Source organism: Lipotes vexillifer, unplaced genomic scaffold, assembly GCF_000442215.2.
Source record: "Lipotes vexillifer unplaced genomic scaffold, Lipotes_vexillifer_v1.1 scaffold496, whole genome shotgun sequence".
NCBI lineage: Eukaryota > Metazoa > Chordata > Mammalia > Artiodactyla > Lipotidae > Lipotes > Lipotes vexillifer.
Window position 1 is genome coordinate 5479807 of NW_006786690.1, and position 15325 is coordinate 5495131.

The window sequence follows — 15325 nt, forward strand, 5'->3', positions numbered from 1 at the left end:
CCCCCCCCCCCCACACACACATCTGGCCATGTACCTGGGACCTCAGACCTTTGCCAGGGAGAGCACCTGCCCAGGGACTCAGTTTCCCAGGAGCTCAGGGGCTGCCAGAGGTCCCCCTTCCAGCCTTCCTGGGTGTGAGTTGGGGTAGGAGGCCCAGCTCGATGACCTCTGCCCTCTGTGCATCCCTAGACCTCCGAGGAAGAACTCTTCAGCACCAACGAGGAGAGCCCCGCCTTCGTGGAGTTCCTCGAATTCCTTGGCCAGAAGGTCAAACTGCAGGACTTTAAGGGGTGAGCATGGGGGTGGGACAAGCAGAGGATAATCCGACCCATGCCCTTGGGCAGGGAGGGAGCCCCCGTCCTGGCCCCGTGGAGGCCTGGCTGGGGCTGGAGACTGAGCCGTGGCCTGGGGGGCCTGGGGCAGGTTCCGAGGAGGCCTGGACGTGACCCACGGGCAGACGGGAACCGAGTCTGTGTACTGCAACTTCCGCAACAAGGAGATCATGTTTCACGTGTCCACCAAGCTGCCCTACACAGAAGGGGACGCCCAGCAGGTAGCCTGGGCACCCACCCACCTGCTTCCCACCTGTCCTCCTGTCCCCCATTTACCTACCCATTCAGTGTCCACCACACCAGACTCAGTGGGCCCTGGGATAGAGAGATGGAAATGATCTAGTCCCCCAACTTGTGGCCTCTAGTTGGGGCAGGGTGACAAGCTACTACGATGTTGTGAAAGCCTCAGTTTCCACATCTGTGAAATGGGGATAATGCACCTACCTTATAGGTGAGCATAAACGAGGGTATGCACCCAGAGTGGCTAGAACAGTATCTGGTACATAGCAGGAGCTCAGTAAATGCAAGTCTTTTTACAGGAAATGAAGGGTATCGTCAGGTCACATGGGGGCACTTAGACTGGGCAGAGGTGGGAGTCAGGCAAAGCTTTCAAGATAAAGTGACTTTTAGGCGGCAAAGGAGGTAGGAGAGGGAGGAGGAGCATTCTGGGGGAAAGAATGGCTTCCATCTTCTGCAAAGGCCTGGTGATGAGGAAGTGCAAGGCATGTTCCTTGGAGCTGAACTTGGAAATTTGTCACCTTGTCCTACGCTTCCTGCAGGGCTGTCCTCCTTATTTCCCCATGCCCCCACTCCAGGGGTACAGGGGGTACAGGGGTCATGTGAGAAGAATGGAAATGTTTATTCCTTATTTTTAATGTCTTTTAATTTTCTTTTAATAGATTCTCTGTTCATTTTAACAACAAAGATATATTGAGTGGAACTTACTTGTTCAAGAGGGGCCCATGTTTGGGGTAGTTAGACAGGAGGAGGGTGAGAGGTAGGGCCTGGGGACCAAGAGCCCTGGGTTCAAGTCCCCTAATTCACTGTAGGGCCTTGCAAGTCACTTCTGTCTTGGCCTCAGTTTTCTCACCTGTCACAGGATTCCAAGAAAACGAGAATAATTTTAAGACAAGTTTCTCACCACATTTTTTTGGGGGGAAGCAACTCCTTAGACATGCCCTCTGCCTACCCCAAGCCCCCCGCACCTCTGCGGGCACCCTCCCCGCACTCCGCGGGCCCCCGGCCAGGTGGTGAAGGCTGTGGCCCTGTGCTCAGTTGCAGCGGAAGCGGCACATCGGGAACGACATCGTGGCTGTGGTCTTCCAGGACGAGAACACGCCCTTTGTGCCGGACATGATTGCGTCCAACTTTCTACATGCCTATGTGGTGGTGCAGGCCGAGAGTGGGGGCCCCGATGGCCCCCTGTACAAGGTGGGTGATCTCGGAGCTTCCCAAGGGCATCAGCCACCATCCCAGCCCCACCCTCACTCACTGTGAGGCCTGTCTGAGCCTCAGTTTTCCTAACTGTAAGTAGGGGGACTGTCCGGAGGGCTCTGAGACCGCCTCTTGCTCTGATGATGGAGGAGTCCCATCCCACCCTCTCTGCCCCCTGAAATCCCTCCCCTCAGAGAGGCTGGTTACCCTCCTCCGCCCTTTAGCCTCCTCCTCCCTCTCCATCCTCATGACTCCTGAGACCCTCCACCCCTTCCCACCACTCAAATTCAGGACCAAGGATGGAGGAGCTGAAATCCTGGGGTTCACCCATCCAATCGGCAGTCACTGAACCTCCCCCGCCAAGGGGCAGCCCTGTGCCCAGCACGGGGCAGGATAGGGGGGCGAATCAGTGGTTTCTGGCTGGTGTGGGGACTCCATGGGGACAGCTGCCCTCCCTTCCAGGTCTCCGTCACTGCGAGAGACGACGTGCCCTTCTTCGGGCCACCCCTCCCGGACCCTGCTGTGTTCAGGAAGGTGAGGGGCAGCCCCCAGCACCCCCATCATGGGCAGAGCAGGACTAAACGGGTGGGGGCTGAGAGGGTGCACATTCTGCTGTACGAGGTCCTGAAGCCCCACTGTGTGCCAGGGCAGCCGGGCTCCCCTAACTGAGCAGCTGGGGCCTGGTTTTTCTGTTCATCTTGATAAAAACTGTGACTTTATTTTACAAAGTCACAGAACAGATTATATCATTGTTTTAGGTTTTGTATAGCAGACTCTGTGGCCTTTCCTCACTTCTGTTGTCTTTTTGACAATTTCAACCTTCTTCTAAAATGTTTGGGGAGAGGGGCACACATCTCTCTCACCTCAGGAGCCCTCACTTTGAGCCTTGGCTTCAGCCCCCGCCAATCCCCCAGACTGAGGCAGTGGGAGACCCCAACCCAGCTCTCCCGAGGGGTGGGCAGCCATGAAGGGCATAGGGCTCACAGGTGCCTGGGCTGGGGAGCTGAGCCCAAGGAGATGCCCTTCTGGGAGTGAAGAGGGCAGCCCCCAGGCCCCAGCAGAGCGTCAGGAGCCCCAGCCCCTTGTCTCTGTGTTCGCCTGACCCCCCCTTTCTCTTCTCCACGCTGGGGGCTCCCAGGGGCCTGAGTTCCAGGAATTTTTGCTGACAAAACTGATCAATGCTGAATATGCTTGCTACAAGGCAGAGAAGTTTGCCAAACTGGAGGTGAGTATGGGTTCTTGGGGTTGAATCCCCCCACCCCCTAGAATTTCCGCCCCTGGGGAGAGAAGAGCTATGTTCAGACCTTGGCCTTAGGGGAGGCTGCCTGGGGGAGGACAGATTTACAGATGAGCAGCGTCAGGGTCAGGAGAGAGGAAGTAAGGGTTCGTAAGGAATGCTCAGGAGGGCCTTGGAGGTAGGCGGGCTGCCACAGAGGACGCAGTGGGGGAGGGGCGTGGGGACATGAAGTCAGATCTTTGAGGGGCCACGTCGAGCCCTGGGGGCTGCCTGTGCTGCGGAGGGGCCTGAGGGAAGCCGTCTAGGCTTCTGGAGCCCAGGCCCACTTCCCACTCAGAGAAGGTGGCCACGATTGCAAATGTGGGAAGAAGGGCTGATCCCTGGGGTCTCTCCTAACGGCCCCGGCCTGGCCCTCAGGAGCGGACACGGGCCGCCCTCCTGGAGACGCTCTATGAGGAACTGCACATCCACAGCCAGTCCATGATGGGCCTGGGCGGAGACGAGGACAAGATGGAGAACGGCGGCGGGGGCGGCGGCTTCTTCGAGTCCTTCAAGGTGAGGAGCAGAGGTCTACCTGGGTGCGGAGGAGGACGGATGTGGCTGGCTTGGAATCTGGGCATGTGGTTGGGATAGAGTCGGGGGATGCCGTTAGCGACAAGGTGTGGGGGTGTGGCTAGAGGTGAACTCACATTGGAGGTGGAGTCGGGTGGGGGCGTGGCTCAGTCACGGGTGGAGTTAATAGGCGTGAGCTCGGACTAGGTGGGCACGCACCTGGGGTAGAGTCTGGGTGATGGTGAGCCTCTGGGTGGACCTGGGCTTTAGGGTGGGCTTAGACTTGGGGGTGTGTGTGTGTGGTCGTGGCCTGGGGTAGAGCTGCGGTTGGGAGTTGTAAGGTGGGCTCTGGCTGGGGGAGGAGTTGGTGGTTGGAGGCGGGGCTAAGCTTGGGGGCGGAGTCTCCCTGGGAGCTGTGCTGAAAGTTGGAGCCCTCTGGTGCCAAGGGTGGTGGCTCCCAGGTCAGCAGGCAGAGAAGAGAGGAGGAAGCCTCTGTCCTGACCGAGAGAAAGAAACAGAGGTCAGGGAAGGGAGGTGAACGAGGGGCTATAGGAGAGGGACCTGGTCTGCATGACCTTAGGCCGTGTGACCCACCCTGGCTATCTCTGGTTTAGCTTAGTGTTAAGAGCATAGACACCCTGGGTTCAAATCCCAACTCTGCCACTTACCAGCCTGAGCATTCTCTGAGCCTCAGGGATTTTTATCTGTTGTTTAGGGTAATGGCAACTTACCTCATACAGCTGTTGAGAATTATTTGTGAAGCAGTTAGATCAGTGTAAAATCTAAGTTAAGAAGCAAAATGCAAAGCCCTGCCCACATCTACCTCAGCAACTGCCATCCAAAGTGAGAGGCAGAGGAGGAGAGAATTCCTCTTCCCCCCACAGGGCCTGGACTCCCCCAGGCTGCAGGTCCCCAGGCGGTGGCCTCTTTGCCACTGTGTCCTCCACCCACAGGAGGAGGACTGCCCATCCTCCAGGTGCCCAGCAGGCTATTGGGGCCTCACCTTTACCCCAGGGCAGGCCACAAAGCTGGAGGTGTGGGTTTGCATAAGAGGATTAGCCCAGCTGCCCAGGCCTGCCTTGGGCTGAGGCGAACGGAACTTCTTTGAGAAAGAGGCTTGAAGAGAGCCCTGCCTCTGCTCACTGGAGACAGGGAGTGGGTGGGAGGAACACGGACCTGGGGTGTCTTCTCTGAGGGGGGCTCCAGTGATCCCACATCTGGTGAGTGCTGGATGGTGGACCAGGCTTAAGTTACAGACTTTCTTAGAGGCAGCGGAGTCCACGGTCAAGGGTTTGGGTTTGGCATCTGGGTTCCAGACCCACCTCTGCTTCAGTTTCATCACGTGTAAAATGGGCTTGGTGGCAGTGCCCGCTTCCTGGGGTGGATTGAGTGAGAGCAAATGTAAAGTACCCGGCCCTGAAGTGAGCATTCAGTGCAGATTGACTGAAAAAAGTAAGGAACGGAGGGAGGGAGGGAGGGAAGAAAAGCAAGGAAGAAACAAGCCCTAAGAGACGCTAAACGGAGGGAACTGGGGTTTCTGGAGGTCTCTCTGTGCACGCTTTTGCTCATGACCCAGCGTCTTCTGCGGTCTTTACAACAACTGCACGACAGGTCATGAGGCTCAGAGGCTCAGAGGTGTGGAGTGGCTTGCCCAAGGTGACCCAGCAAGTTGGTGGCAGAGTCAAGGCCCACACTACCCTTGGCACATGTGGACCTGACTCTTGTGTGGTCTCATGGGAAGGGACTTCCTGGGGTCACCGAGATTGGCGTCGGTGGCTCCTGGGTTTCCCTGAGGGGGTGGGGCCTTACGAAACCCCTACCGCCACCTTCGCAGCGGGTCATCCGGAGCCGCAGCCAGTCCATGGATGCCATGGGGCTGAGCAATAAGAAGCCCAACACCGTGTCCACCAGCCACAGCGGGAGCTTTGCGCCCAACAACCCGGACCTGGCCAAGGCGGCTGGAATAGTGAGTGCCCTCCCCCAGGGGCCCCGCCTCCCCCCGCTGCCCTGCTGTCCGAGGGCTCATCCTGGGCTCTAGGCTAGGTCTAGCCACTGCCCTCCACGGGGTCAGGTGCCCAGGCTGTGACACTGGGTTGCTGAGAGCCTGCAGCCCCCTCCCCAGCTCCTCGGCCCGCCCCACCTCCTGGCCCCTTATTCAGCTCTGTCTGTTCTGGGGCAGCTTCTGTGTCACATTCCTTATGAAGCACCTACTGTCTGTCATATGCTGGGGATTGGGCTGCTGTATGGACACCTCCCGTCAAGCCTTGAGTTTCTGGGAGCACCTATTGTGTGTCAGGCTGTGGGCACGCACTGTGTGTCAGGACCTGGATTTCTGTGTGAGCATCTGCTGTATGCCTGGCTCTGAGATGCTGGTGGGTACCGCTGTGTGTCCAGACTTGGGCTGCTGTGTGAGCACTTACTGTGTATTAGGACCCAGGTTGCTGTGTGGACATGTACTTTGTGAGCATCTACTGTGGGCCCGGCCCTGAGATTCTGTGAGCACCTATTGTATGTCAGCTCCTATTAGGTCCTATGCATGGACCTAACTCTGTAAGTGTCTGCTATGTGCCCAGGCCTGAGCTGCTGTATGAGAATCCACCATGTGTCAGGAAATGGACTGCTGGGATAAGCCCTGGATATCAGTGAATACCTTCTCTGTGTCAGGAGATGAGCTGTGTGAGCACCCATTATGTGCTAGGGCCTCTGTGGTTGTGCCCACCTATTGTGTGTCAAGACCTGGGCTTCTGTGTGAGCCTCTCCTGAGTGAGCACCTACTGTGTGATTACTTACTGTCTGCCAGGCTCTGTGGGATTCTGCTACTAATACTCAGGGGTTGTGCTGGGCGCAAAGGCTGAATAAGGCCCTCAATTGTGGGCCAGTTTGCTTTCCACTGCCCAGTGGTCACCCCCAGCACTGCACCTACCGCTCTGCTGCCCCTTCCCCATCCATCTTTCCGTCTGTCCATCCTTCCATCCATCCACCCCCCCCCCACCCACCCACCCATCATTTACTGACTGACTGCTGCATGCCAAGCAAGCCCTGTGCTCAGTGCTGTGAGGCTGTGTCATGTGGCAGGAGGGACCCCCTCCACCCCACCCCTGCCCCATGGGCTGACCTGGCCAGGGAAGCAGGGCGAGTCCTCTGTGTTCCAGCAGTCACCAAGCCCACTGTCACTGGAGCAGCAGGCCCTCTCCTCCAACCCCAATTCACTAGCCACTCCCTTCCTTCCCCGCCAGAGTGGCCCAGCCTCCTGTGGGTGGCTGTAGAGGGGCCCCAGGGACAGGGCCAGACCAGCCGCACCCACCGTGGCAGTAACCAGACCCATTTCTGTTTTTGTTTTTGCACAACTGTCCCCTCTCTTCACGTCGCTTCCTTTTCCTTCCACCCGCTCCTCCTTCCTCGTTTTCGCTTCCCTTTTTCCCTTCCCCTCCTCCACCCCCTGCCTCCCTCCACCTCTTGCACTTGTGTATTCTGTCCTCTTGCACCTGTCTTTTTACTCCCTCTCCTCTTTCGAACTGTTTTCGCCCTTGATTTTTCCTTTGTGCCTGCCCCTCCCTCTCCGTCTCTGTCCGTCTTGCTCCCCGGGTCCATCTCTGTGTCTGTCTCTCCGTGTTTCACTCTGCACCCCTTCTCATGTGACTGTCAACCTCTCTCCTCTGTTCTCTCTGTGTCTCCCCCCACCTCTTCTCTCCTTCCCTTCCCCGGCCTTGTCTCTCTCAATCCCCTGCCCCACTCTCTTCTTTGTCCCTGTCCGTCTGTGTCTGTCTGTCTTTCCCTCCTTTCCCTGTCTCATTTCTCTGTGCCTCCCCCTCCCGCCATCTCTGTCTCTCTGACTCTCTCTGTGCCTGTCTCTCTCTCTCTGCTCCCACCCTCTGCTGCTTGCCAGTCATTGCTTATTCCTGGGAAAAGTGCGAGTAGATTCGGACGCCGGGGCAGTGCCATAGGCATAGGAACCGTGGAAGAGGTTGTCGTCCGCGGGGCCGCCGTCTCTGGAGGCTGCCTGCACGCGCTGTTCTCTGCTCGCCCTCAGGACGGAGGCCATATTGGGGACGTTGCCCCCCTCCCCCCGGGACAGGCCCGAGGGCTGGCAGGATGGAGTGCCAGCAGCTCTGATGGCACTCAGCACCCCTGTGCCAGTGCCAGTGCCCCCGCCCACCAGGGGCTCTGGCCCTGCCCTGACCCCTGGGACTCTGGCCCAGTCCCTGCCTTTAGGATCTGGTACCTAAAGACCCTCTGTCCAGCTGCACGTCCCCCAATATCGCCAGTTCTGCATGGAGCACCACCGCCCTCCTCTGCCCTAACTCCCTGACCCGACCATGAACTGGCCTGGGGGTTTCTGCCCATCTGTGCCTCCATGGGGCCCACCTTCCCGCCTCCCCAGAGAAATGGGGGACATGCTTCTGGTGCCTGGGGCATCCCACCATTGTATATGTGTAAACTGGGCTGGGGGGCATCTTTCAACTGCTGGGCCAGAACCTCCCCCAGCCAGTTTGGAGATTCCGAGGTGTAGCAGGGGGCAGGGGCTTGGGTTGCCTCACCCACTCTCTCCCCACTGCCCGTAGGCTGCAGGTCCCATGAAGTCCTGGGGGCAAAGAGGCAGCAGTTATTCTGAGGACTTGGCCTCCTCCAATCCCAGCCCAGAGTGGCTGTCCACCTCCCTCAGGCTTCTGCTCTTCTCCTGGACTAAGATGCTGGGTCCAGACCTGCTGTGTGACCTCAGGGGGGGCCTTTGCCCTCTCTGGGCCTGTTTCCTTATCTGTAAATTAGGACGGCTCTCTCTGGAGATGGACAGTTCTCTCATTTTTCTTGCTCCTTGTCTCTGCTTCAGGGCCTGGGCAGCAGGGCCCCAGGGTGGCATGTGGGGGGCACGGGGGCTCCTGGAGCAGGTGGGTACTGAGTTGGGACCTCTCCCCGCAGTCACTGATTGTCCCTGGAAAGAGCCCCACCAGGAAGAAGTCGGGCCCGTTCGGCTCACGCCGCAGCAGTGCCATCGGCATTGAGAACATACAGGAGGTGCAGGAGAAAAGGTGGGTGCAGCCGAGGGGGTAGGATGGTGTCCTGCGTCTCCTCTGGCTCCCCCGGACCCCCATTCAGTGGCAAAGCACAGCAGGCAAGAGGGAGCTCCCACCCTTCTCCCCCTCTGTCCCCACCGGTGACAGCTACACGGTCAAGTCCCTGCTCTGCGTCAGGCACCACGGCCAGCTCATCACCTAACATGAAGCCCTATCATCCAGTCCCAGTTCTGCCGGCTCCCAGGGGGTCACACCTTGCACATCAAGGAGCCACAGGTCAAGGGGTCAGGGACCTGCCCAGGTCACACAGCTGGTGAGGGGCAGAGCTGGGATTTGAGGCCTGGTCCATGGAGGTCTGTAAGTGCATCTGTGTGGGCGGGGTGTGGACAGCACACCGTATTACCAGCAGGGAGCCTCCGGGAAGCAGAGGATAGTTCCTGGGTGTGAGTCCTGTCTCCACCACACTGGGGCTGTGTGACCTTGGGAAAGTCACTGTACCTCTCTGAGCCTCACTGTCCCAATCTGAAAAATGGGGATAAGAACACAACCAACGGCATGGTGCTGCTGCGGGGGTGTGTGCAGTGCATGTGAAGCAGGGAGCAGGTGCACTGAGGCCTCAGGAGTGGAGCTGGCACTGTCCTCAAAGGCAAGAGAGCCCAGAATCCCATGAACCCAAGGTTCGAGTCTTGGCTTCGCCGTGTCCTAGCTGCGCGTCCCTGAGCAGGTTCCTTCCCACCTTTGGACTCCAGTTTCCTTATCCATAACAGGGTCTTAAGTAGGTGCTCCCACAGCACCTGCCCCCTCCTTGGCCAGGCCAGCCCAGGAGCTGCAGGGACTGCTCTGGGGCTGGCCCCTGAGGATGTAGGGTGTGGGTACAAGGCAGGAGGCACCCATGACCTCCTCTCACCACCTGGGCCTCCTTCTACCCTTGATGCCAGGCCTGGTGCTGAATCCCCCCGCTGCCCCCATGTGCCCCGCAGGGAGAGCCCCCCGGCTGGCCAGAAGACCCCAGACAGCGGGCACGTCTCACAGGAGCCCAAGTCGGAGAACTCATCCACTCAGAGCTCCCCAGAGATGCCCACGACCAAAAACAGGTTGGGGCTTGGGGCATGCTGAGCCGGGGGGCTTGGGTGTGGTGGGCCCATACTTTCTACCCCCTGTCTGGGCCCAGGCCTGCCGGGAGTGTTGACACAGCCATACCATGGCGGCAGGGGGCCTGATTACTCTCCTAGGTCCTCCTTTGACACACACCCACTGAGCACTTTGTGCATGCCAAGCTCTGCAAGACAGCAGTGAGCTGGACATACACGGCCCCTGCCTCGTGGAGCTGACGGTCCAGCATAACATAACCTAATAAGCTACTTCCAGATAGTGATGATAGAAAAATAAAGCAGAGGATAAGGTGAAGAATGAGTGGGGGTGGGGTGTTAGGTGGGTGTTCAGAGAAGACATCTACCAAGGGGTGGGGTTTGAATTGGGAGCTGAGTGAGGAGTCAGCCCTGTTAGGTCTGACTTAGAGTGGCATGGCAGAGGGAAGAGGGTTTCAGGTAAGAAACACGGCAAGTGCAAAGGCCCTGAGGCATGCTTGGTGCAGTTGGAGCTGAATGAGTGAGGCTGGGCCCAGGCGGACACCGGTAGTGGAGGGAATGAGGTTGGAGAGGCGGGTGGGGGCTAGGTCACGGCTTTGAAGGCCATGTGAGACCTTTGAGACTGGCAAGGAGGCTTTGGAAGATTTTAGTTAAGAGGAGTAGTGGTGCTTTAACAAGCTGACTGTGATCACCATGTGAAGGCTCTGAGGGTGGGGGCAGGAGCAGAAGCAGGGAGGCCAGCCAGGAGGCTGCCCCTCCGTTCAGTGCTTGTTGGCTGAGCCCCTTCTGTGTTGGCTGCCGGGGGTGAGGGGGCTGTTGAGAGGACCCTGCCTCGGCTGAAGAGTCAGGCAGGTGAACAGAGAAGCAGGAAAGGGCCACAGGGACAGGGAGAGACAAAGCTGAGGAGAGGGTCATTCCCACAGCAAGGAAGAATCAGGGAGGGCCTCCTTGAGTAGGCGACCCCTGGCTGGTTTTCCAAAGGTAAATTTACTTTTTTGGGATTTGAGGGAAGGAGTGAGACTCCAGGCAGGAGACACAAAGGCCCTGAGCATGGGACAAAATTGTGAGAGAGTTAAGAGAGAGTAGACTGTGGAGTTGGAAGGCCTGGGTCCTGCCGGTTCTCCCACCTATGGCTGCGTGACCTTGGGCTGTGTGCCCATCCTCTCTGTGCCTCGGTGTCTGCTCCTCTATAAGATGGGTCTAATAATGATAGCAATGAGATAACTAGGGTAAAAGCACTTAGAACAGTGCCTGGCACAGAGCAAACCTGCACTAGATGGCAGTATTGTTGTTAATAGTTATGATTGAGCATCCAGCCAAGGAAGTTGGACTTTATCTGGGGCAGTGGGGATCCAGGAGAGGGAATTGAGCAGGGGAGGGGCATGATAGGATCCGTGTGTTAGCAAGGACAGTGGCACTGGGGAGGCTCAGAGGCCCAGGGAGCTATAAGAGGCCAAAAAGGCACTTGGCTGGCTGCAGGCTGGGCCGCCCTGGGCCGGGAGGGCAGGGGCATGGGGTCTTGGCCCAGGAGGTGCCCAGTGTGGATGCTGGCTGATAGGACGCTGTCTGTGGCAGAGCGGAGACGGCAGCTCAGAGAGCAGAAGTGCTGAAGGACTTCTCCCGCTCCTCGTCCAGTGCCAGCAGCTTCGCCAGCGTCGTGGAGGAAGCAGAGGGTGTGGACGGGGACGATACAGGCCTGGTGAGAGGCCCAGGGAGGGGACGTGCCCCACAACGGCCTGAAGGGGGTGCTCTTTGGTCCCTGGAGATGCTCTGGGTGGAAGCATGAGGCTGGGTGTGGTTGAGTTGTGATCAAGGGACTCAGCCCAAAGGAGTAATGCAGACTGACCTTCTCTTACTCTAAAGCCTTCCATGGCTCCCCAGTACCCCCCACAGCCCAATCTCTGAGGCCGTTGAAGATCTAGCCCCTCCCTCCCCACCCTCGTCTCTTACCACTTCAGCCATTCTGCCCTCCTTTGCAGTCCCCCAAACCAACCAGGCTTACTCTACTTCTGGGCCTTTGCACATGCCATTTCCTCTGTCTGGAGCACTACCTGCTTCCTCCTTCCCACTTTGTCTGACTGACTCGTATTCATCCTTCTCAGTTCAGCCTCATGTCACCTCCTCCTGGAAGCCTACCTTCCTGGTCCCAGGGTAGGTTAGGAGCCCCCTTTACACTCTCATAGACCCTGGGCTCTGTCCTTGGAACCTGTCTGTCATGCTTCACTCAACAGTCCTTTGGCGAGCACTGTTCCTTGCCACGCCCCGTGCCAGGTGCTGCGTGGGCAGAGGGGACAGTGCAGACCAAGGCCCTGCCCTGTGGGGCTTGTACTAGTCTGGAATTGTACTAGTCTCTTCACAGCCTGTCTCTCCTCTCCTCTTCAAGCTCTCGGAGGGCTGGGACCTTTCCTGATTTCTCTCGGTGGCTTGGCTCACGAGAACATCAATAAATGTTTGCTGAATGAATGAATGGGAGCGCACGCGTGCGTGTGCACACGTGCGCCTGGGTCTGTGTCTGTTCCCACTCTGTTCTCCTTTGGTCCCCCCTGGGGCAGACATTGCTGGGCCCTCATCCTCTTTGCAGAGGGGCAAGGGTGGGGGGTTGTGGATTGCAGCGGCGAGGGGCTGGTGAGGAGGGGAGAGGGCAGCCAAGCCAGTGCCATGGCCAAGGGCTGACCTCCCTCTTTCTCTCCTCCCCCATCCCCAGGAGAGTGTCTCGTCCTCGGGGACGCCCCACAAGCGGGACTCCTTCATCTATAGCACGTGGCTGGAGGACAGTGTCAGCACCACAAGTGGGGGCAGCTCCCCAGGTACTGGCCAGGGCCAGCTTCCCTTGCCACAAGCAGGGCCAGTCTTGTGGTGGGCAGGGGACAGGGCTGGGCACAGAGGGTCAAAAGCAGTTCTCAGGCCCCAGGTGGTGGGTGTGTGATGGGACTGCCCCTGACATGGGGACAGTGGGCTGGTCATTATCCAGCCTAGGGTGGTTGGTGGCTTGGAGGGCTGGTGGTTTCCAGAAAGGCCTTGGAGGATGATGGAGGAAGGGGGGGGGGGGAAAGAAGGGAGTTAAGAGGGTGAGTCCCAGAGGGGGGGGGGGCCGGGCCGGGGGGTTATCCAGCCTAGGGTGGTTGGTGGCTTGGAGGGCTGGTGGTTTCCAGAAAGGCCTTGGAGGATGATGGAGGAAGGGGGGGGGGGTAAAGAAGGGAGTTAAGAGTGTGAGTCCCAGAGGGAGGTGGGGCCGGGCCGGTGGGGTTGGGGAGCACTGGTGCCGACCGCCCATCCATGCCCCCCGTCTCCCTGGTGCCTCCCCGCGGCCAGTGAGGTGGCTCCCTCCTGCCTCCCTCCCCAGGCCCCTCTCGGTCACCCCACCCAGACGCCGGCAAGTCGGGGGACCCTGCATGTCCCGAGATCAAGATCCAGCTGGAAGCATCTGAACAGCACACGCCCCAGCTGGTACGCACAGCCACCAGGGGCCTGGCCACGGTGGGGACGGGTGGCCTGGAGCCTGGCCCTATGGGGAGCCCTACCTGGGAGGGGGATTGGCTGTTGGGGAGAGGCATCAAAGCGACCAGGGGTCCCCAGGGATGGGGGCTGGACCAAGGGGCCCCCTTAATCCTGAAGGGTTGGGCTCGTCCAGCCTGGGCACAGCCAGTGACTTCTGCTTGCATGTCTCTTCCATGTCATCTGTCCTGTCACCTGCATTGCCGCCATTCTCTGTGCAGGGCTGTTAGCCAGGATGCCCCTCTGAAGGTGACACTGAGCAGGTCAGTACCAGCCCTCAGCTTCTGTTTGGTGGGGAGAGGGTGGGGGTGGGCCGACTTCTCTCTCTTCCTCTGTCACCTCTCTTGGGTGAGAGCTATGTATCTAGGTTTGAGTTCTCTGCCACTCAGTTGCTAGGTGACCGTGGGCCTCAGTTTCCTTATCTGTACAATGGGGCTAATAAATGCTGCCTCACCTCTGCCCATGAGTTTCTGGGAGGATCTGATGGGAGTCTGAAAGGGACTTGGGAATTGTTGGGAGGGAGGGGTCTAGGGGGTTCCCAGTGGGATGGAAAGACCCAAAGCCTGGAACTCCAAGGGTGGGCCCTTCCGCATCTGTCCCCCTGCTTCACGGTGCCTCCGTCTCCCTTTACCCTGCAGATGAGGCCGCAGAAGCACAAGGTGAAGATGCTGTGTCAAATCCAGGCAGACGGGACCTCTGCCCCCGAGGCCAGCACCAGCCTGTGGGATGCCCCCGGCCTCCCCATCCCTCCTCCTGGCCCACTGTCTGGGCTGTCTCTGCAGGGCGGAGCCATCCAGACCTGGGAGCGGGGAAGCTGCTGGCACCATCCCCACCCCCTGGGCTGGGGGGCCGGCTGGGACAGGGAGTGGTCACTTGAAACAGGACTCCAGGCCTGGCTGCTGGCCATTCATCACCCCTGGGTGCCCCTCTGGACTCAGGGGTAGTGAGCTGGAAGGGGGGATTGAGACATCTCAGTTCATACAGAGCCTACTATGGAGGCCGTGGGGTGTGAGGTGTGGTAGAATGAGCACTGGGCTGGGAGTCCTAAGTCCTAGCTTTTAATTTGGGTTCTGCTCTGTGACTATGGGCAAATCACTCTCCCTCTCTGGGCACCTCTGCTATAAATGGACAAGATTATTTCAGAGGTCACTGAAGGCTGTGAGTCCCTGCATCTGCCCCAGAATGGAGGATTGTCATCCCAGAGACCTCCCATCACCCTACCCTGCTTCTTGGGGTTCCTGGGGCCCCCGGTGGGCCGAGGGGCAGGGAGCTGGCTGTGCCCATTGCCCCTCCTGGACCCTCAGTCTCTACCGCAGATCTGCCGATGCCCTGTCCACTGCCTCCACGACAGACGAGTGACCCGCTTGTGGGGGAAGTGGGAGCTACCTGGCTCCTCAGCCAGCACCCAGCTTAACCCCTGCCTTCCCATGCTCCTGGGCACGCTGGGCCGAGGGGTCTCAGCTGGCCTAGAGTTATGGGCCGCACCTTTGCGCCACCCTCACCCACCGTGGAGGGGGCAGCCAGGCACAGCTGCTGTGAGTCCACATCCTTGTGTGTGTCTGTCCACACTTTTTAGGCGCCACGCCAAAGGCCAGCCTTCTGGCCCCAACACCCATTTTGGAAGCCCCCTGTGGCCGTGTGTATGTCAGTAACAGTTGTACAAAATAAATTCTATTTATCGCTATTGTACCCCGAGTCCGATGTGGCTTCATGTGACCCCGCACCCGACCCGGATCAACCAGACAGATCTCAGTGGCACCGTGGTGGTGGCGGCGGCGAGGGAGAGCCTATTCACCCCCGAATCAGCAGCTGGGTCTGCGAGCACCTCCAGGGCCAAGCCGCAGGCTCCGTGACCACCAGCTGTGGCTTCCCCCCCATGGCCCTGCCCTTTCTTCCACCTTGCTCCCCTCTCCACAGGGGGGGAGAACGTGGCTTTGAAGGTCCATTCAGGCAGACCTAGATTGGAGTCCTGACACCGTCTCTTTAACTCTCTGGGTGACGCTGGGAAACTTACAAGCTTCTCTGAGCCTCAGTTTCCACTTCTGTAAAACGGAAGCGATAGTACCTCTCCCAAGGGTTCGTCATGAGGATTCACTGAGCTGGAGCATGTGGAACACCTAGCACAGCGTCTGGCACCCCGTGGGTGCTCAAGGATCGGCTTTCCTCTCTTTGCCT

General features: G+C 58.9%; 1 protein-coding gene across 4 annotated transcripts in view; it reads left to right on the forward strand.

The window, feature by feature from the left end:
* Nucleotides 1–14845, forward strand: part of RAP1GAP (RAP1 GTPase activating protein) — a 67226-nt gene extending 52381 nt beyond the window's left edge. For 2 of the 4 annotated variants that reach the window (XM_007459215.1, XM_007459212.1), the window contains 14 exons: nucleotides 190–290; nucleotides 424–553; nucleotides 1608–1763; nucleotides 2229–2300; nucleotides 2905–2991; nucleotides 3421–3558; nucleotides 5390–5521; nucleotides 8473–8582; nucleotides 9548–9661; nucleotides 11231–11354; nucleotides 12360–12462; nucleotides 12999–13102; nucleotides 13372–13413; nucleotides 13789–14839. In XM_007459215.1, coding sequence (XP_007459277.1) covers nucleotides 190–290; nucleotides 424–553; nucleotides 1608–1763; nucleotides 2229–2300; nucleotides 2905–2991; nucleotides 3421–3558; nucleotides 5390–5521; nucleotides 8473–8582; nucleotides 9548–9661; nucleotides 11231–11354; nucleotides 12360–12462; nucleotides 12999–13102; nucleotides 13372–13380 — 1380 coding nt within the window. In that variant the 3' untranslated portion in view covers nucleotides 13381–13413; nucleotides 13789–14839. Of the gene's footprint in view, nucleotides 1–189; nucleotides 291–423; nucleotides 554–1607; nucleotides 1764–2228; nucleotides 2301–2904; nucleotides 2992–3420; nucleotides 3559–5389; nucleotides 5522–7441; nucleotides 7520–8472; nucleotides 8583–9547; nucleotides 9662–11230; nucleotides 11355–12359; nucleotides 12463–12998; nucleotides 13103–13371; nucleotides 13414–13788 lie in introns of all 4 variants that reach the window. The other 2 variants (XM_007459213.1, XM_007459214.1) reach the window with 2 other exon arrangements.
* The last annotated feature ends 480 nt before the right edge of the window (nucleotides 14846–15325 follow it).